This window comes from Ochlerotatus camptorhynchus, unplaced genomic scaffold (assembly GCF_037179485.1).
Source record: "Ochlerotatus camptorhynchus isolate MF236.1 unplaced genomic scaffold, CSIRO-AGI_Acam_v1.1 ptg000062l, whole genome shotgun sequence".
In the NCBI taxonomy this organism is placed as follows: domain Eukaryota; kingdom Metazoa; phylum Arthropoda; class Insecta; order Diptera; family Culicidae; genus Ochlerotatus; species Ochlerotatus camptorhynchus.
Window position 1 is genome coordinate 12,923,406 of NW_027040552.1, and position 23,246 is coordinate 12,946,651.

At 41.8% G+C, this 23,246-nt stretch overlaps 1 protein-coding gene across 1 annotated transcript in view; it reads left to right on the top strand.

The window, feature by feature from the left end:
• The window catches only part of LOC135717621 (uncharacterized), a 42,217-nt gene extending 19,422 nt beyond the window's left edge, over positions 1–22,795 (top strand). Inside the window, exons 3-5 of the mRNA XM_065239747.1 lie at positions 2,290–2,403; positions 17,539–18,521; positions 18,590–22,795. Of these exons, the coding sequence (XP_065095819.1) occupies positions 2,290–2,403; positions 17,539–18,521; positions 18,590–22,795 (5,303 nt within the window). The remainder of the gene's footprint in view (positions 1–2,289; positions 2,404–17,538; positions 18,522–18,589) is intronic.
• The last annotated feature ends 451 nt before the right edge of the window (positions 22,796–23,246 follow it).

The window sequence follows — 23,246 nt, forward strand, 5'->3', positions numbered from 1 at the left end:
ACGAAAGTTGATTCGTTTGTAAATTGCAAACTCCAAAGGCACACGAATCATTGAACCCTTTTCTTCTGGCGGAGGCGTTACATTGGAAAGAGCAACTTTCAGAAGCAGATCGAAAATATCGTTACCCAATGAATTCAATAACGAAGGCAGGAAAGCGTGATGGATTTCCAGTAAATTGTGCATGCAAACGACCGTTTGCATAAAACTAATCATTATTCATAAATAATACCTGAGGTTCAACAATTTCACAGGCCGTACGGAGTATGAAAGATGTGAATTCTGTGAAAACTGTTCAGTCACTCTTATGTACACTAGGGATGTAGATTTTGAAGCAGGTTGTGAATCTTCAAGGTACTTGCCTTGGCAGGCAATTTTCTTTAAATTTGTTGAAAAATGGTGAAACACTTAAAACTTTGTATCACCCAGACCTGCTCTGTAATAGCTATCGTTTATTTCTCATGCACAGTCGCCAGATGGTATGTGAATAAATTGAAGCATATAGAACAGTGCTGTCATGATAACTTGAGAGCTGGTTACTCGTTGAATTTACGTATGTGCGCCTCCGACCACATTAAATTCATCGTCCGCTTTCACGAGAGTCCATAATTGTAATGGAACAACTTATAAATACTTGTGAACATAATTTAGTTCCCGCTAATAGACACTGAAATATGGGTATAGTTTGTTTGTAATACAATCCAATAAATTCAGTTGTGTTAGCTGTCGATTTGTGAGGCGTAAACAACTTTCGGGAATCCAGATCCTAACCATGATGAACTAAACCTTCAACCACTGTTCTATCCTGATATGATTGTTTTACTATACAAGGCCAGATTCTTCTTAAACCAAAAACTTTATACGACACATCAGATCACATGCCAATTGGTGAATTTTTTTCCAAATGTTGAAGAAAATTCCCTAGAGCTTCCTAAATAGTTCCCTAAATCTTCCAGATGATCATTAACCGGGCTACACGTAACTTCTGTAAAGATTGTGAAGCTTTTGAGAATTGTTATCGACTGCTTTATGCTTTCTCAATTTTGCTAAAATTCTTTCAACTTCCCCACAGTTTCACAGAACTTCTGCAAAGTTTCCCCAAATTTCCAGAGCATATTTTATCTAAAGACTGTACTTGAAAAAAAATGCAACAGACAAAAATGATTACCAAAAATTCATTTTAAGTCGGATATTTTTGAATCTCCCAGGGAATAAAAAAGACATATTAGCTATGTTTTTGCATAGTTGGTTTATTCAACCTCCTCTCCTAGGCTAAATTCGCGCACCTTGGACTTAACGCTACCCATCAAATCCTGTGCAACACTTGCGCCATATTTCTTACGCTCTTTCTTCAAATCCTTGTCGTTTTTGAAGACCTTCCCTGTTTTTTCCCAGAATTTTTCTATTGGGTGAACTTTTGGCGAGTTTGGTGGATTTGCCTCCTTCAGCACATAGACAACATCGTTGGCTTCGTATCACTCCATCACCGGTTTCGCGTAATGGCACGATGCTAGATCTGGCCAAAACAGAGTGTCTCCTTCGTGGGACCCGAGGAAGGACAGCAGGCACTTCTGGAGGCATTTTTCTTTATATATTTGGCCGTTGATGGTGCCGGTCGTTATGTACGGCTTGCTGAATTCGCTGCACCCACAGATCGCCTGCCACACTATGTACTTCTAGGCCATTTGTTCGACCTTTTTCTTCCGGAACTTCTCCGGAACATCCAGGCGGGACTTCCGACGAAAAACTCCAGGCCGGAGATCTGCTTGGCGTCCACTTTAATGTGAAACGTTCGTATTGTGCACACAACGCACATCAGCTTAAGCGCCACTCTCTGACTAGAGAGGCTGCTGACGCGTTTTCCGGTCCGGCTATGAGACTCGGTTTGAGTTTAAGTTTAAGTGGCTCAAACACTATGGTTTCGCAGTTGGGTGTGGTGAAATTCGTGCATTCCCGGTTGATTTTCGGTGGAAATTCCGTATCACAAACTTGCTCACCAATTCTTTTTTTTTGCTGTCCGACGACGACGGGTTTGCTTTCGCGAGAGTGACGTTTATTGGATTCGTTTCTTTGCACGGGTGTGTTTTTTGTAACCAGCGGTGTGTAAGTGTGCTTGTGATTTTCATTGCCTCCCGGGAGGCCGGTTCACCGTGTTAGGATGTCACGCTTTTGGCGTGTAGTTCTATCGACAGTCTCGTCATCTTGTGCGAGTTTGAACACGGTCCTGTTGGCAAATTAGCCGGCGAAAGTGCTGATAATGTGTCCGTCACGAGTCTGCTGGTCTCTCGCCAGTATCGGAGATTGTGAGCGAGCTGAAGGATACCTCGCTGTATACGCCCAATACTGGTGGCCGTGAACGGTTCCTGGGGAAAGCACTAGACACGAACCTCCTCCCAGATGAACATGGTAATGCAAGAAAATTTGTTTTCGTTGAAGGAAGCATTACAACAAAGGTAGTTGCTATTAGATATGTTTGCAAACAGTGACAGATAGCAGACATGAAGCTCAAGTGGAGGTTCCGGGCAAAGGTGGTATATCCTAGACGAATGGTAAGTTACAAGTTCGCTTTTGACATCGTCGTAGGCGCCGTCGTATTCGCTGTTGGCAGCACCGTTAGTATATTTAAAATTAACCATCAGCCGCTGAAACTATATGAATTATCGCGTATTTTTGTTGTTCATTACATACCAAGTGAAACCTAATCATATTCTGCCGTGGAGGTAGATGCTCGATAACCTTAGATGGATCGGCTTTGATCAATGAGCAGAATATCATGGGTTTAACTCCAAGCTATCACACAACATAATAAACCCCCATCGTTGGTTTCCGAGAGCATAAAGCGCAGTTAATAACCAATAGTTGAATTGTTTAAGCCATGAGTTTCGGAAATCGTGTATGCGTGAGCCAGTTTGGAAGACATTGTTGGCTACTTTCAGAGACTTCGCTTCATTTGAATAGCTTTTTGTTAAGTCGGTTGTAGATTGTGGTAATGTAAGGGGCACGGCGGCTTAAGAGCAACCGTTTTTGCTTAATGAGTAGAAGATCATGATTTTTTTGAAAATAATCGATTCACCGATTTAATCAATCATTTTAAATCGATTCATTTTTCAAAATGGCACAAAAATGTTTCAAATATAACGGATCATAGGAAAGTTGGTGCAAATTAAGCCAAGTTCAGTCTAGAGTTGATATTACGTTACATAAGCTATCTTGTTATGAAATTTCACCTATAATAAATGACTGTGATGATTGATATCCTTAAGAAATAAATTGTGTAGTACGTACGCAGTGAATGTTGTGAGTGTAACATACATCACTACTGGTCATTAAAATAGGTGTAGGTAAAATAGAAACGAAATTTTATGTTATGCTCATTCAACTTCATTTTATTCGACTTTTAAGTTTCGCTTTAGTGTAATAAAAATTAAGTAATTGCACGAGAAAACTCAATGTTAAAACATTAAATGACTCACTCATTAAAATCCAATATAAAATATTCCTGGTTAGTGAAATAGGTGTGTTGCATAAAACTATAGTATAGAAAGCTTGAAAATAATCGTATCAGTTTTATTAGACCAATGACGCTTAGTAATCGCTGTGTCCTCCATTGTTAAGTTGAACCTAGTTCAATCTTCTTGGCATTGACTCGTCCAAGCACTGACAAGTTTCATTTGGTACAGCATACCACTCTTTTTGACCTGTGGTCCATAGTTGATCCTTATTTGAAAATGCTTGACCAGATAACTTTCTTTTAAGCTCTTTCCATAAATTTTCGATGGGGTTGATGTCAGGAGATTGGCTAGGCCATGAAATAACCGACACTTTGTTTGCTCGAAACCATTCCTTTACATACTTAGAATTGGGTTTCGGATCGTTGTCTTGCTGAAAATGCCATATAAGAGGCATGTTCTCTTCTGCATGAGGGAGCATAACCTCCTCCATGATTTCTTTGTATTAAAATCTGGTCATGATGGAATTAATATGGAAAATGGGACTTACTCCATACCAAGAAAAAAAAGCCTCAAACCATGATGCTACCACTTCCATGCTTTACCGTGTACCGTGGATCGAACTCTTTAACGGATGGTCTACTTGAGAATATAGTAAATGACTATTTTGATTTCATTTGACATGTGGAAGTTTTCGCTCAGGATTCTGGTTAGGTAAGTGATTTAACAGGTTATAAAATTCGTTTTATTTGTATTCAATGAACGATTTAAAGAACGAAGATTAACATATGAAACAAAACGATTAGATGGTCAGAGTGTAAAAGCAGGTAAGGGACTGTTCCATTAACTACGTAGACAGTTTTTTTTATTCTTGATCCCCCCCCCCCTTCCCCTGTGTAGACAATTGACCATACAAAAATGTTAAAATTTGTATGGGCCGTGGAAAATTGTCAACACCCCCCCCCCCCTAAACTGTCTACGTAGTTCATGAAAAGCCCCTAAGTACTTAATTCATATAACCCAAAACTCATCCGAGAGGGATCCCAAGAAAACTAATTGAGCCATGCGTTTTGCATTGAGCCGATATCGATTCTGTGTGGTTCCACCAATTTTGAAGAATAGCCTCTCTAACGGAACACTTGTTACCATTCTTGATCAATAGTCTCGAGCATGGGGATATACACTACGGATTTTCTCCCATGCTCGAGGAGGTTCGACAGAATGTGGTAAAACAGGCTGATGCAATACATTTTGTAATTCTGCCGATATGCCCCCATGGCGATCCAGTCCTGACATAGTAGAGAACTAATGAACCTGAAATATGTCATAATAAGTGAATGTAGATGTAGATTAATAACTTTCTTTACCATTTCGTCATGAATATCCCACAGACCTCCGGTTAGTTTTGGTGGGGGTACAGATGTGTGCAATCATCGTATACTCTTTCGGTGCTATAGATCTGCTCAGACACAATTTTAACTACCCGAGCGTGAGCTAAAGACTCGAGGTACAGGTCAATATTAAATTACAAATGCAAATGCACTGATTTTTTTTTTTTGATTGATCGAAACAAAAATCGAATGAAAAGGATCGATCCAGTCGATTTTTGTCGTGTTTGAGATCGATTCAAAAAATCGATTAATCGAACCAAATGAATCGATCTTTTGTGATTCGATCCAAGATCACCCATTGCTAGTTGAAACCCAAGCTTGATTACATTACTGAGTTGATCTATCATCCTGGCCACTAGTGTAGAAAATTGTTAATAACATAAATTGGAGGAACAGAGGTGAGATTCGTTTGACTGCTTTCGAAAAACTGCTGCAAATTTCATTTGAATAGCTTGTTTAATCAGGGCTTAAACAATCGTCACGTCGGTCCATAGCTTGTTATGATAACCTGAACAATTCGTAAAGAGCAAATCGAAACATGGAACGTCGTGTGAAAGGGGAACTTAATGAAGGTCTAAGTACTTTTTCGTAGCTTATAGTTTTCGATTTTGAAAGATCTTCGGTTGCAGTCTAATCTAATCTAACACCAACACAGCCAGTTCTTGAAAGCATCCTGGAAAATTATATATATGCCTACATATTTTTTTCTTGTCTAATTGATATATGCTTCACATCGAAGATGCGTCACACATATCAAAACGGCCAGGCCTACAGTGCAGCATTTAAGGGGCAAGATGATTCAGAGAACACCGGGCCTGTTTAAATCGAAGATGCTTCAGAATACAATAAATGGATGAAACGTGGACATCTCGAACCGTACGTTCCGATTTTGGTAATTATATGATTGGTTGTTTATTGGAAGCATCAAAGCTAGAAAGGTTAAGATTTTCTTCTGACGGTTGGGGCATGAGCACTTACTCTTTTCCTAGCCTTTTATAACTTATGGCTATAGCGCCATTACTCGCTTTCTGAAAAGAGAAGAGGGAATGGAAAAAGGGAAAAAGATTATGTAAAATCAATGAACATAAACAATATTTTTGATTTGAAATATACAATATAAAAATGCAGAACATTGCGGTGGTCACTACCCGAGTCTTGTCATTATTATCAAGTGATAAAAAGTAACAAGGCCTAAAATGTGATTCTTTGATTACTGGTAAATCCTGATTCCCTAGTTTGAAGTTGTCACGACTAGGGTTCGGTGGTTGATCTTATACCAGTAACGCACCACACCCAATGTTACTGGTTTGAAAAGATAAAAAATTACAAAATGGAACGAACTCACCAAGTTTAGCCAATTGAACCTGAAGGCTGCCTGACATGTGTTGATGTAGAAGTTCAAATTGTAGATGAAGTCTAGTCCGGTTTATGGTAGTAGTTTTCCTTCGATTTGAGAAGCCTTTTCGTGGCCAATAGTCAGGTTCAACGCTGTGACTCAACGAATGATGGAAGTAATGATGGAACGAATTATGGGACGCCTCGTGGAGGTTCTACTTGGCTTCGGAACAGCTTCTCATTGGCAAATAATAGGGACCTAGAATGCGGAACTAGAAATTGTCTCCTGGGCCAGGTTATGGCCAGATCAGCCACCGATTATAGATAATAAAAAAAAACTCCACGCAAAAAACAAACGGCAGGTTCGAACACCGGTTGCAGTGGCTTGCTTACTAAGCAGAAAAACGTGGTTCCTGGTCCTTTCATATTAATATTGTTTCTCGTGTATTTTGCGAAACTTGTCGTCGTCGTCGGTGCCAGGTTTGTATGATCACAACAACTCGAGTAACGGTATGATGTGATGCGAGGGGCTCGGTGGCCTTAGATCGACCGCTTTTGCTTACTGAGCAGAACATCATGAGTCTAATCTCAGGCCCATCAACATTCAAGATTCGTTAATCGTTTTATTTGGTAATATGACTACATTGTAATAACAGCAACTCGATGATCAAAAAAGGAGCTCGTTTGCCTAGTGGAAAACGTTTTTGATTACTGAACAGATCGTTAGGACATCAATTCAGCTTATCGTTTACCAAAACGAACCATGCTGCAAACCCTACTCTCTTACCCAATATCCCAGTGATTCCTCGTGGAAGTGCAGAGGTGTTCTCGGCTTCCATCAAAGCTAGTCTCACGTCAGCGCATTCCTACCCATTCCTTTCTTGACCTGTGTTCGGGCGCGACCAGCGCTGGTATTGCCTAGTTTGAGATCACCAGTTTTTACACATTGAGGATAATTGCTAGTCTCAAGCATCGTCTATTGGTTCTCTGTGTAATTTCAGCAGATCTGGTAATACTGGGCGGTCAGTGTACCCCATTAGGCATAAATACGTTAGGCATACGGACGTTAGGCATAAAGTCATTAGGTATAATTTTCGTTTGGCATAATATACGTTAGGCATAATGGACGTTAAGCATAAAATACCTTGCTGCTGTGCAACTCTAGAAACCTGTTTCGAGCATGGTAAACAATGCTTAAATTTGGCTAAGCGTTGAATTATAGATGATATAAGTTTTACAAATATAGTTTATTTATCACAGTTTGAAATCCATTATTTATCATATCATAAGTGACGTAGCTACATATTTACTTAGATCCAGATGGTTTTTTATTAGGTAGGTTCCGATTCTACACATTGTAGTTTCATTTGTATACCTATGATCTTGACATTTTACCTAGGGGATGAGTACTTAAGGGAGTTAGGTTTGTAGTCAAAATACGATGTTAAGTTAAGTGGAATTAAATGGAAAATAACCTTTTTCACTGTTTTATTTGAAGCATTCCGCTAACAACCCAATCTCATTACTTCATTAGATCCAAGATTAGTAGCGATAGCGGTTAAGTAATCTGGCAATGAAAACTTAGCATAGTTTTGAACTATATCTTGAAATCAATCACAACTAGAAATAAAAATATCACACATCCCAAGTAACAAATTACCAGCTACTTGGCATACACTCTGATTTATGATGGTTTTATAAAGGAAATGAACAATCAATTTAGTTTAAATACAGCATTTAAAAGTGTAAAACATTCCTGGTTTATAATTCAGGTTATTGCTATTTTAAAAACATTCTATAGTCTGTCGAGAAGGTCAAAATATTTCTTCTCTTAAAAATAAATTCAAAGCCGCTCTCAATCCCTCCATAAAACTGTTTTATAAATCAATCATAAACTTTATTAGCAATTGTTTATTAATGCCTTGATAAAATACTCTATATAGTTTTTATATCATTATAAAAGCAACCATAAAACCATTCGATTTTAAATGAGAGCAAAAAGCATATATTGTTGATATTTAGACTTGTCAAAGTGTATCATAAAATCCCCAATTTCTCTGTTTCCAAATTGAACTTAAAAGTTAGATTCTCATAGTGAATAAAAGCAAAAATTATGACAAGGAAATAGAGTAGATGAAAAATTCAAGCAGGTGACTTTGCCTCCATAAATGCTGCCATAAATCTGAACGGGTTAGGATCAAACAAAATGGCTTTAGATAATTTTTTTTTGCTTTATTAGAGAGATTTTCAAGACGTTTGATGAATACAATTCAGTCGGGAAGTTTTTTTTTTCATAAAAGCCATTTTAAAACCTTATGAATTTGTTAGGGATTTCATTAAAGCAAAACCACTTTTTCTCAAGTGATCCATGAAAACCAAATTTTAAGCCGCCGCCATATTACAATTATTTTTTTTTTGATTTTTACAATCTTTGTTTTCAATATGTGTTTCCTTGGATATAACTTTATTTTGGTAAAATTAGCAATTAGCAGATATTTGAAATACGATAGTCATAAAAAATATTTCGGCTGAACTTAATGATTAATCTGAAGAATAGCTAATTTTTTTTTCTCAATTACAAATAATAAACAAAATCGACGTTTTCCGAGGGCGGACTCATTTTTTTCGATGTTTTCAAGTACATTTCACATAAAATTTAATATGGCACCTACAACTACGCCACTTTAAGAGAACAATTTTAAGTATTTTTATATGATCAGTCCATATAGTCCATTATTTTGTTAAGATCGGATGGTATTTATGAATCCTTTTCTATCTTGATTGATGATTTTTCTAGTAGATTCAGCAAGTGGCTAGCGAAAATAGCTTTAAAAGGGTTTTTATTGTTGCCACATAGCTTTTATTGTAGCTTAAATTTGGGTTTCAAATGGTTCTCAATACGTTCGTCATACAACCTTTTTGCAGTAAATCAATCTTGAGAGCTTCGAAAATATACCATTTAGAACCTTCTCCAGGATGGGCCAACTAGACAGATTCTAGTCTTAATGAGGTTTTGGTGGATGCATCAATGGCAAAGTAGCCTTAACCAGGGTTTTATGAATGTTGTTTTAAAATAGTTTTGTATTGCTTCATAAAACATTAAATGTTACTTGGGATTTTTTGTAATGTATTTTTCCACACAGTTTTCCTCAAAGAACAGCTCATGAAATAAAGAATGGTGAATTCAATGCTTTTTTCATTCAATAACAAAAAACTGCTTACGGTTGACTAAAAGATAATGCCAAAGAACAGCTCATGAAATGAAGAATAGGGAATTCTGTGGTTTTTCATTCGATAACAGGATTTCCTCCCATACTTTTCGATACAACGGTTCTGTTTTTGAGTCATCAGAATGAAAACTAGCGGAACCGTCTGCTGATGTGAGGGAGCGGTACTTCCATGAACAGTGACAAGTTGTTGAAACAAACTGTGGCAAACGTACCATTTGCAATCCAATATGCCTGTCCAAGATGGCGCAATTTTGGATGAGTCCCAAAAATTAAGGCTCTTTCATTATTGCCACCGATGACCGATGTCAGCAATCAATAGACGGTTCCCATTATCATCCTTCTGGAATTCATCGGGTCGATGATGCCTAACGTCCATTATGCCAAACGTCCTTTATGCCTATCGTACATTATGCCTAAGGTCCGTATGCCTAACGTCCGTATGCCTAACGACCGTATGCCTAACGTCGTGTACCCGTTTGCAGCGAGATTTTGCTCATATGAGTGCAATGTAATCAAGACTGACATCCTAAAATTCCCTCATGCATTTTTGTGCAGCCTGGATTAGAGATCGAAATGTCTGTGCCCAAAATTCATTCTGCGCAGCTGGTAACTCATGGAGTAACTGTGAGTAACCACCATGACTGGCCTGATTTGGAACTGAATTCATTGAAATCCAATTTCTATAATGCCGTTTTCTAAAGCTTCGTGAACTTCTCCCAAAATCCATGAATACCTTCTATGTTCCGTGAACATCTCTCAAGATCAATAAAGTTTGCTCATGTTTTGTGAACTTATGCTAAGCTACGATAAATGGGCCAGAGCTCCATAAGCATGTGCGACTATTCATTGATTGTGTGTTGGTCGTGTCTCGGGCACTACTATCAATTTTCCGATATCCCAGTTTTTTGCTCGTGTTTAAATCAAATAATTTGAGATTGAATCTTTTATTCTGCAGTTGCTTTGCTATTGTCATCATCGTTAACAACAGAGTCATAACTCATTTGATTATTTCTAGATTTAAGTCATTTCGTGATTCTCTGGATTGTGATATAAGCAGTATCCAGTGGCAGTGACGCATTGTCGTAGCAATTAGAGATGTGACTGGGCAAGCACAGTTATAGCCAATCTAATTAACATATAGTAAAACATCGTTACAGCCTGCATAATTTGTAGTGCTTATAAATACTGTATAATATCGATTTAAGGATTAAGATTACACATGCTTACTTGGATAGGCGACCGTATGACGATGGTACCGTTTTTCTGCTGTGCCAAAAACCTGTGAAAAACCAAACCCTGATTCAACCCATCTCATAAAATGTTGGCTTGGAATATCCATCTCAAGCTCTTCTCCACTATATTTTTCCAAGGTACCCAGACATAATCATTGAAACGTTTTGGAAGTTGCTTTTCTGGACACAAGTCAATGGTAACTAAAGCTGATATCTTCATCTTGTAGTTTATGAACATGATTCTCGATGCGCTTATTTCCGCGTTGAAATTCACTTCTTATGAATTCAATTTTTTTTCATAGTTAGCTCTTCTCATCCACATCATGACATATTTTTAAAGCGTTCACTTCCTCTTACATATTTACCTAAGTATATTGGGTTTTCGTGATCAACTTTGAAAAAATATCAAAACTCTTGCAAAAACGATTTGGAGAAACACAAACATTAGTTCGATATATCTCACGCTTCAACTATGTCAATACCTGAGTAGAAGGCCATAAACAATCCCTACCTCCGGGATTGTGGCATGTTCTTACTAGACCATAAAGTACACATATTTCACGTGCGTTGGAATTCATCCCCTAGGGGTGGAGGCGGTGGTATTTTCGACAAACATGCTTCATCAGTTCGGGAATCGTAGTTCGTGCGTTGTGTTATTGCCTGGGGATATGAGTTGTGACAGAGTTTCCAGTCGCCCACCCATTGATTGCTGCAACTAGATGGAATGCACATATAGATGACATTCTGCGAGAGTCAGCAGGACCGTTTGGCATCCACACATTCTCCCGAATGCAATTTTATATGGAACGCGAACCGGGCACTTGTTTACGAAACGTGTCACACTGTAAAATTCTGGTGGGATTTCCCATTGCAGCTGGAGGGTTTATGTATGCGTTCCTACGCTAATGCCGGTTTGGAATTATCGAGAAAGGGATTGAAAGGAAGGGCAGCTGTTACATACACGCATATTTACGCATATTTTATCGAGCATTTTCAAATGCACATCTGGAGTGGGGCAACGTAACCTTGGGGGAGAGAGATTTTGTTGACAGAATAACAGGTGATAACAATCAGACCAGCATTGTTTGAATTCCGCGGTTTGGGATGCTGAGGAAGCAACGGTGAATTTCATTTTGAATATGGGTTTTGCGTTCGGCGTTTTACTTGAAGTCGCATCACGCATTCGGAATAAACGCGTTGAAATATTCAATTCAAATCGATTCGGGGGATTTACATGGGATATGGCGAAAATGGATTGCCACAGCCGGTGGTAAAGGTGAACATAAATGTTTAGACTACATTCAGGTGAATTTGTGTCAATAGACGCATAAAGGCTGTTGTCCTTTGTCTGCACAGTTGAGGTAATTCAAACAAGATCTAACGCGGAGAATTCTCGTAGTTCATATTCGGTAAAACCGAGCAGACTACTACACAAGGTTTTATATTAAAAACAGATTTCGGAAATCACAAAACCTTAATAAGCACCGGCATATCCGAAATCTCAAGCAGGTACTTAGAATTTTATTGCAACTAGTGAAGACGTAAAATTTCAAGCTGTGAATTTCTCTGCTGTCGATGTGGAACAAATGGCAACATTTCATGTAGATATGCAAGGCAGTCTATGTTACCACGTAATTTAAATATAAAATACAATCACTTTAGAACGGACAACATCATCAATCAGAAGACTAGTTAACGAATTCCTTTTTTCCTAGAAGGGGAATTCCCATTGACAATGATAAATCGCAGAACTACCGAAGAGATTTTCGATCGGTCTAGCATGTCTATCGGAAAGCCAAAATTTCAAAATTGGTGACTTTAGCGTTCCACATTATATGAATAGCTCTCTACTTAAAGTACATAATCACGGCAACGACCAACTATTTCTTCAAAATTGTACATCCCGCGTGAATTCCAAGTTAAATTAACAAAACAATATGAAACAAAAGATTGTCTTGCATTCATTCATCAACCACCACCAAGTTGTTATAATTTACTGAACGAACAAAACACCTTCAAGCTTTCCACGCGGACCCAAGCATCGCTACAAAACACAATTATCAGGTCGGAAATTGAAACGGCAAACTTTTTTCCTCATTAAAATCATCGCACAAGAAGCACACTTTAGCTGGCACTTTTGCGCTGTCAATTGAAAGTGGCCCTTTCTTTCCAATCCGCACCCTTGACTTGTGATCCCAACTATATAGCGTCCTTCGTTGTTGGCTGTTTTAACTGCTTGTTATATTAACGCTTCGTTTGACATAAGTCCAACATTTGGATAACGAATTAATATTTTGTGTGTCGCTTTGGCAGAAATCAACAAAGCATGAAATCCAACAATGCTCCAGGGGTCGATCGCATATCAGCAGAGATGCTTAAAGCTCACCCCATGCTATCCGCACAAATGTTGCATCAACTTTTCTGTAATATCTGGGACACCGCGACTTTTCCGGCCGACTGGATGCAGGGCATCTTAGTGAAGGTCCCAAAGAAGGGGGATCTGACTGTGTGCGACAATTGGCGAGGCATCATGTTACTGTGTATTGTTCTAAAAGTTCTGTGCAAAGTTATCCTGAATCGGATACAGTAGAAGATCGACGTGACTCTCCGACGGCAGCAGGCAGGATTCCGTGCCGGAAGATCTTGTGTGGACCATATTGTCATGCTCCGCATCATCCTAGAGCAGGTCAATGAATTCCAAGAGTCCCTTTATTTGGTATTCATTGACTACGAAAAAGCTTTCGACCGTCTCAATCACGAGAATCTGTGGGGTACCCTGAGACCCAAGGGAGTCCCGGATAAAATCGTCAACCTCATCGAAGCGCAGTATGAGGCTTTCACGTGCAGAGTTCTGCATAAGGGAGCCTTGTCCGACCCTATCCAGGTAGTCGCTGGTGTAAGACAAGGATGTAAACTATCACCGCTACTGTTTCTCATCGTAATCGACGAGATCATGGCAGGTGCAATTGACCGTGTACCGAACCGTGGGCTGCTTTGGCAGCCTATCACCAAGGAACATCTCAATGACTTTGATTTGGCTGATGATGTTGCTCTACTAGCACAACGGCGCTCTGATATGCAGAGTAAGCTCAATGACCTAGCCGAACGCTCCTCTGCGACGGGTCTCACCATCAACGTCAACAAGACCAAATCGTTGGATGTCAACACGGGCAACCCTTCCAACTTTACGGTAGCGGGGCAAGCAGTGGAGAAGGTCGTAAGTTTCCAATATCTTGGCAGCCAAATAGCGTCGGACGGCGGGACCAAGAGCGACATAGGTGCACGAATCAAGAATGCTAGGGCTGCCTATGCGAGTTTACGAAACGTATGGAGATCCAACCAGATAATTCAAAGCATCAAAATCAGAATTCTCAACTCGAACGTGAAATCTGTGTTGTTATACGCCAGCGAGACGTGGTGTGTATCAGCGGAGAACACTCAAAAGCTGCAGGTCTTCATCAACCGATGTCTGCGGTATATAATTCGTGCCTGGTGGCCTCACAACTGGATCTCGAATGCCGAGCTCCATCGTCGATGTCATCAGAAGCCGATAGCAACAGAAACTCGAGAGCGAAAGTGGAGGTGGGTCGGCCACACACTTCGACGGGGCGGAAACGAAATCTGCAAGCAAGCGCTGGATTGGAATCCGGCAGGACATCGCAGCAGAGGCAGACCCAAGGGCTAATGGCGGCGGAGCCTCAATAAGGAAATTAAGGGGAAGCTCACCGGCCCAAAAATAAAAAAATATTTTCGGTACGTTTTTATTTTTCTAAAAATATTGGGAAAAATTATCAAAAATCCAAGAAAATCAATTTCTTCCTTAGATTTTTTCTATCCCATAATGAAAAAAAAATTGGACTCTCAGAAAAACCGAAAAGTTGATGTTTTGTGGTTTTTTGAGTCCATCTTTATGCCATAATGACTTATAAAACATGTTTTTGCACGTGAATTTTCTTTAAAAAATTAGAAAAAATGTGATTTTTTTAGATTTTTGATACTTTTTTTTTCAATATTTTTAGAAAAATCAAAACGTAATTATTTTTTTCGAAGCGGTGAACTTCCCCTTAAGCAAGTCGATAGGAATCTGACCTGGGCCCAGGTCAAGGCAAAAGTGAGCAGCCGCCCAGGATGGAAGTCTTTCACGTTGGCCCTTTGCACCGCTGGTGGTGCACAGGACCCGTAAGTAAGTAAGTAATAAACATCTCTGGTCACGTCTTCCTTCGGCAGGGAAGTAAAGCCGTTGGTTCCGACCCATGTGTGTTGAATGTGTGCGATATCCTACGCAGGTGTGGAAGTTGCCTTCTTACACATTCGATTGCCGTCAATGGATGGCAATCGATGTCCGTCGGTGATTGGCACTAGATTACGGAACATAGACCGACGTTAAATAAAGGAAAGAAGGAGATTGATATTCACAGAAGTTCAGACTTTTTTTTAGGGATTAGTTATGTTTGTTTAGTTTTGTTTTTCTCTTGGTGGAAACAAGTTTTAAAGAGTGGTAATGCAATGAGAGCCATTTCTACCACCACTCATCACTTTAATGTGTACACAGCAAACAAATATAATGTGAATCAATCAATGATATTCATGGTGATGTATTGAACATCAATAACTGTGAAGCAACCATACATGTGCTATTCTTTCATTGCGGCCAATGTCGCAAACGTAAACAATGATTTATTTTTTTCCGCGAATTTCTCGAGAGTGAAAACTCACTCAAGTAAACCACCAAGATGATTGTGTGAAGCGCGAGTCCTCCTATGCGATAGAATTGGTGGATTACATGGACGGCTTCCGGCCGAATACCGTTTAACCGAATGCCATTTGGCTGAATGCCGTTTGGCCGAATGGGTCGTTTGGCAGAATTTTTGAAAATATATTTCCAAATTTTGAACACTACTAGATTTCTAAATGACAGCTCTGTGGACTTTATTTTTTCTTTCTCTAATTCTGGTTTTTGACATTATAAATTTGGAATTTTTTGTTAAATTGAAAATTGTATAAATTTGAAATTTTATACTGTCGATCGATTCATTATTCTATTAAAGATAAGTTTTTCATACTGTAATTGGTATTTTTTAGCCACCCTTTTTAACATGAGCAGTTCTTTGGAGTTTTGTTGTTCAAGGTATTTTTTGCACAGTTAACGCAGCTCGTCATAAAATTAATACAAATCAACAGACAAAAATTGGAGAATTTTCCTTCTTTCAAACATGAGCAGTTCCTTGGAGTTTTGTTGTTCGGCATTCGGCCAAATGACCCATTCAGCTAAATGGGCCAAACGGCAGTCGGCCAAATTACCCGGAACCACATGGACAGGCTTTGAACTATGAGAAATTTACGAATGAAACCGTTGTCGTTTTAGACATTGGTCCTTATGAACGCTCAGTGTCAATATCACGGTAGTTTTTATTGTGACAGATCGATGTTGAACTATTCCAGTTTTACCACTGAGGCAACACAAAAAAGGGTTTAAATTTTAGTCAACTGTTTTGCATGAAGATTCACATATGTTATGTGCTACAACCTACAAGTCTTGAATAAAAGACGACCATTCGTTACATCACAGGTAGCCATTTGGGATTTAACGCTGTCTCTTATGCCGTTTTAGTTTGATTAACCAGGTTCGAATCTAGGTTAGTTTCTTCAAAATATCACTCTCGCGGTGAACTGGGTGAACTGAAATGTTGTGTACATGTGTCTGTGTGACTTGAAATTAAAAAATCAAAAAGGCAATGACAGCTAGCTGCCAAGCGATTGCTCAACAGCAGTTTTCAGCTGATTGTGACCGCTGCTATTTTATATTTTCCAAAATTTATTTGAACGCACGCAAATTACGAACTAATTTATGACCATGAAGGAGACGTAATTCAACAACCTTTAAAAATTGGTAAGACTTGCGGTGATTCGGGATATTCATAGAACCATTTTCTGGCCACCCAGTAACATAATCGGTCTGAGGATTGCATGTTATAGCTATGCTCAAGATTCTATGCAATTAATAAAAAAAAAAAAAATCGTGGACGACATTCAGTAATTGACAGTTTTCCCGGCGATTCTGAATATCTGGGGATCCTTTTTTCCGACCACCCAGTAACAGAATCGGTATGAGGATTGCATATGTTCGTGACAACGAAAATGCATCGACGCGCCATCTGTTGCTCATCGGTCACATCGTAAAAACTACCTTTGATCGACGGCTATAAACGCCCAAAAGGGAAATTTAGATTGGTAGCATGGCGTTGTACCGTCTTCCGCCGCGCCCTGTTATAAAAGTCGAAGAGTGACAGGAGTCATCCTCTTTCACTACAGCGACGTCATCAAGCATCATCATAATTGAAGTGGAACCAAAACAAACAGAAGAAAGTAGTGAATTGAATTTAAACCCGTAGTTTATTGCCTTTTGTAATTAAGTAAAATATAGTAATTTTAAATAGAATATAGACAAAGTAAAGTGCATTTCAAGTCCAGTGATCGCGTGTGAACACTTACCTTTCGAAGGATTGGTCCGCCATCCGAAAGTACCTACAAAAGAAAGAAAAAAAGTGAGTGAAAACTTTACCTGTCCGTGCGCCGACCTGGAAGTCATCGGTTGAGACAATTTTTCTGCTGCTGCTCGCTGTGCTCCCGACATTTGGTCCTTCGAGCCGGATAGCGTCGAATCTCCGCTAGTCCGATAGTCCAGCGCCTAGTGAGCCGCCATCGCACATTCGCTATTGTGCCCGCTGAAGAATCGCTTCTTATCGCCATTGTCCCAGCTGAACAATCTGCTACGGAACGCCATCTTCCTGCTTGGTTGCTGCTGTTATCAAATACAAGGCAAATTAATTGCCTCAACAAGGTAATTAGGTTTCCAACTACTTTTACTTTCTGTTTGTGTGCTACGCTGGTCCATTGTCCACAGATTTCGCTGCAATGTCGACCGAGCGCCGTATCAAGACGCTAAAGATGCGGCTGAAGAGTATTATGACGTCGCTGAACCTCATTAAGACCTTCGTAGACGATTACGATGAGGAGACGCAGGCCGACGAAGTCCCTGTCCGTCTTGAGAGCCTGATCAAGTTGTGGTCAGACTATAATACTTTCCAAAGCGAGCTGGAGACGCTCGATGAAGCTGCCATCGAGGCCCATCTGAAGGAGCGGGCTTCGCTTGAGTCCGCTTATTATCACGTCAAGGGCTTTCTGTTGGCCCGAAATAAAACGCCAATTACACCAACTCGCCCGTTTCCTAATCATTCAGAAACGCAATTCCTTCCGTCGGCATCGCAGGTGCGTTTGCCCGACGTTAAACTCCCTGTCTTCGATGGCAAATTGGAAAACTGGCTTAACTTTCACGATTTGTATGTGTCGCTGGTCCACTCAGCTGTTGGTCTCTCGAATATCCAGAAGTTTTATTACCTCCGATCATCATTATCGAACACAGCTCTTCAACTCATCCAAACGATCCCAATATGTGCGAACAATTACCCGGTGGCATGGAACCTTCTGCTGGAACACTTCCAAAACCCTGCTCGGCTGAAGCAGGCGTACGTAGACACTCTCTTCGATTTCGCTTCTATCAAAAGAGAAACGGCAACGGAACTCCACAGTCTGGTGGAGAAATTCGAGGCAAACGTCAAAGTTTTGCAGCAATTACGTGAACGCACGGAATATTGGGATATTTTGCTCATCCGTATGCTCAGCACTCAACTGGATCCGACGACAAGGCGAGATTGGGAGGAGTACTCTTCGACCAAACCAGCGATCACTTTCAAAGACCTGACATCTTTCATCCAGCGACGAGTTACGGTGCTGCAATCCATCCAGGCCAAGCCCATCGAAGCTCAATCGTCGACCGTTCAGAAGAAGCCAGTTCAGCGATCCGTCTCGAGCCACGGAGCCAACCAGGTCAATCTTCGGAAGTGTGTCGTCTGCTCAGACCATCACCCTTTGTACATGTGTGGATTTTTTCGCAGCTTTCAATAGAAGAAAAGGAGAAAGAGATATGCCGTCATCAACTCTGCCGAAATTGTCTTCGAAAGGGTCACCTATCAAGGGATTGTTCGTCGTCTACCAACTGCCGAAAGTGTCGTGGACGTCATCACACGCAGCTATGCTCGAACGATTCCTCTTTTTCGTCGAACTCGAAGCCAGTCCAGCATCCGAAACCTGCTACACCTACTCCAGCTACCATTCCTCCGACCATGTCCTCATCTGTTACGGTCGTCGAATCCATCAATTACGCTTCCGCTGGCCATAAGAAGAAGACAGTTCTCCTTGCCACTGCTATGATCATCTTAATCGATGACAACGGGGTCGAGTACGTTGCCCGCGCACTTCTGGACTCAGGAAGTGAATGCTGCTTCATCACGGAAAGGTTTTCGCAGCGCATCAAGCCTCAGAGGAAGAAAATCTATCTTCCAATCTCCGGAATTGGTCAAGCGTCCACTCAAGCTAGGCTTAAGTTTTCATCCACAATCCGCTCTCGAGTTGGCACGTACTCCACCAGCGTCGAATTTCTCGTTCTACCCAAGGTGACCATCGATCTACCAGCCACTTCCGTTGATACTTCAACTTGGGACATGCCACCCAGCATTCAACTCGCAGATCCGTCGTTTGACAGCACCAATCCCATCGATGTCATAATTGGAGCCGAAATTTTCTTTGACTTGTTCAAGGTTCCTGGACGCATTCCTCTCGGCGACAATCTTCCGGTATTGGTCAATTCCGTCTTTGGTTGGGTAGTAGCTGGGAAATCTACAATGAGTCCGTCTACCGCTCTCGTCGTTGCAAACGTCGCAGATATCCATCAGCTCATGGAAAAGTTCTGGACAATCGAGGAAGACAGCACATCGACAGCGTACTCCGTCGAAGAAGCTGCCTGCGAGGAACATTTTTCTCGTACTGTAGCTCGTACTCCAGAAGGACGCTACGTAGTCCGCTTACCGTTCAAGGAAGAGGTCATAAATCAAGTTAGCGACAACCGTCGTACCGCTGTTCGTCGATTCCACCTGCTTCAAGGTCGTCTAATCCGCAACCCCGACCTTCACCAGCAGTACAAGGCTTTCATCGACGAGTATCTCGACCTCGGACACATGAAGCGCATTCATGATTACGAAGACCCAGAGGTACAGCACTATTACCTCCCACATCACGCTGTGATACGAGAGGAAAGCACGACGACGAAGTTACGGGTCGTCTTTGATGCCTCGTGTAAAACCCCGAACGGACCTTCGCTCAACGACGCTCTGATGGTTGGACCAACGGTGCAAGAGGACATCCGATCGATCACGATGCGCTCCCGAAAGCATCAAGTCATGGTAGTTGCTGATGCCAAGATGATGTACCGTCAAGTTCTCGTCGACCCTCGTGACTGCCGAGTCCAACTCATCGTCTGGAAACCATCACCGGACCATCCGATGGAGACATATCAACTGAATACCGTAACGTACGGTACTGCCAGCGCTCCTTTCCTCGCCACTCGGGTACTGATCCAACTTGCCGACGACAAAGGTCAATGTTTTCCCCTTGCAGCCAAAGCTCTGAAGAAAGACGTCTACGTTTACGATCTCTTTTCCGGCGGAAGAAACGCAGCAGAAGTAATTGAACTCCGGAACCAGCTAGATGCACTCCTAGCAAAAGGCGGATTTCAACTTCGCAAGTGGGCTTCAAACGATGAGGCAGTACTCAAGGGAATTCCACCTGAAAATCGCGCACTCAAGACTTCCGTAGACCTCGATCGAGATCAGGTCATCAAAACTCTCGGGCTACATTGGGAACCAGCCTCAGATTGCCTGCGATACAAAATCGACCTACCATCTGATACAGCAGACCAACCTGTTACTAAACGAATCGCTCTTTCGCTCATCGCCCGTCTCTACGACCCGCTTGGCTTAGTGGGACCTGTCGTAACTGCTGCCAAGGTTTTCATGCAGAACTTGTGGAAACTGAAAAACGACAGTGGATCTTCGTGGAGTTGGGACAAGGAACTACCGATGGAGTACCAGATCCATTGGACAAATTACCTGTCTAAATTGCCGCGACTCAACGAACTTCGCATCGAACGCTGTATTCTGCAACCCGAACCTGCAACGATCCAGATCCACATCTTCGCTGATGCCTCGCAGCTTGCCTATGGAGCCTGTGCATACGTCAGATCCACTAATGCATCTGGAATAGTTAAGGTTGCCCTCCTCACTGCAAAATCAAGAGTAGCACCTCTAAAAAGGCAATCGATTCCTCGACTCGAGCTCAGTGGAGCACTACTGGCAGCGCAACTCTACGAAAAGGTTCAGTCATCGCTCCGTCTCGACACGAAATGCTACTTCTGGCTCGATAGCACCGTCGTACTCTGCTGGCTCAACGCATCTCCTTCTACTTGGAACACGTTCGTTGCCAACCGAACATCTAAGATCCAGCTCACCACCCAGAATAGCTCGTGGAATCATGTCGCTGGTCTAGAAAATCCTGCGGACTGCATTTCACGTGGGATAACTGCAGACACTATAATTGATTTTGACATCTGGTGGCAGGGACCTGAATGGCTTCGGCAACCTCAAGATTGCTGGCCAGTAGCTGGAAGTACACAAGATCAACCTTCTGAGGCGTTGGAAGAAGCACGTCGAATCTCCTTAGCAGTATCGTCGTCACCAAACGAACCGTCATTCGTCGACCTGCTCGTCGAAAAATTCTCCGAATACCATTACCTTTTGCGTGTGGTCGCTTACTGCCGTCGTTTTCTTCAAAGCTGTCGAAAACAATCCAGTGGACTGCCAAATTCTACTCTGCTGAAAGTAGAAGAGATGTTAGAAGCGGAGAGAATACTCATCAGATTGGTTCAACAACAAGCCTATAGCGAAGAGTGGAAGCAGCTTCAACAGTCGGAACCAGTATCGATGAAATCTCGCCTCAAGTGGTTCCACCCGTTCATCTCGTCAGAGAAGGTAATTCGCATCGGTGGCAGATTGGAAAAGGCAGAACAACCATACGATAGCAAGCATCAAATTCTCCTGCCAGCATCGCACAAACTTTCGCTGCTTTTGGTTCGCAGCTATCACGAACGGCATCTCCACGCAGCTCCACAATTGCTCCTCAATCTACTTCGGCAACGGTACTGGATCATAGGGGCCAGGAACATGGCCAAGCGTGTGGTTCACACCTGTGTTACTTGCTTCCGAGCACGCCCTCGAATGCTAGAGCAATTTATGGCCGAGCTTCCTGCGTCAAGAACTACTGCAAGTCGACCCTTCACCATTACAGGAGTAGACTATTGGGGACCAATTTCACTCAAGCCTATACATCGTCGTGCTGCACCCGGGAAAGCTTACGTTGCCGTGTTTATTTGCTTCTCCACGAAAGCAGTACATCTGGAACTTGTAGCAGATCTCAGCACACCGAAATTTTTACAAGCGCTTCGTCGATTCGTGTCTCGCCGTGGCCTTTGCTCCGATCTACACAGCGATAATGGTCGAAACTTCGTTGGAGCGAATAATGAACTTCGGGATCTCGTTCGCAACAAGGAGCATCGCAATGCTATCGCACAAGAATGCAACCTGCAAGGAATTCGTTGGCACTTCAACCCTCCTAGAGCATCCCACTTCGGCGGGCTGTGGGAGGCCGCAATAAAGTCTGCTCAAAAGCATTTCGTGCGGGTCCTCGGAAAGCACACTCTTGCCTACGACGACATGACTACGCTACTGTGCCAAATCGAATCCTGTCTGAACTCTCGACCGATTGTTCCACTGAGCGATGATCCTAGCGACTTTGAGCCACTCACTCCGGGACACTTTTTAACGGGATCCGCCCTCAAGGCTGTTCCAGACGTCAATTACATTGATATCCCAACGAATCGACTTCGACAGTGGCACCTGGTCCAAAAACTGTTCCAGGAATTGTGGAAAAGATGGCACTTGGAGTACCTTTCCACACTGCAGCCACGTACAAAATGGTGCAATCCACCTATTCAGCTGCAGCAAAACCAACTTGTTGTTCTTCGCGACGGAAACACTGCACCAATGCACTGGCAGACCGCTAGAATCGACCAGGTTCATCCCGGTTCAGATGGAGTCATCAGGGTAGTGACGGTCCAAACACCAACCGGCCGTTACGTTCGCCCGGTATCAAAAATTTGCCTTTTACCAGTGCAATCATCGTCCGACCAAAACCAACCACCACAGATGTAAACATCAACACTGCAGCCATCCAGCTACTTGCATTCCAAAATTCACCTTCAACGATAGTATTCCGAAGTTCACGACTATCCGTTGACAACAGGAGCATCTGTAATTAAAAATCAATGCCTTTCATTAGAAAGGACAAAGTAAGCACCTGTCCAATCTAATAATTTATATCAAACCCCGCTACCGGGTCTTATGTTTGCAGACCATTTTTCTATCGTCGACTTTCGTGTATAAACAAATCGTCCGTCGAAGCTTCATCGATCGTATAGCAGTGACAGTCCCGATGCGAGAAAGAGACCGGTAGCAGAGCAGCTGATCATCGAGCATACACGTCAGAAACGAAGTTCCTGAAGGGGCCAGTATGTTCGTGACAACGAAAATGCATCGACGCGCCATCTGTTGCTCATCGGTCACATCGTAAAAACTCCCTTTGATCGACGGCTATAAACGCCCA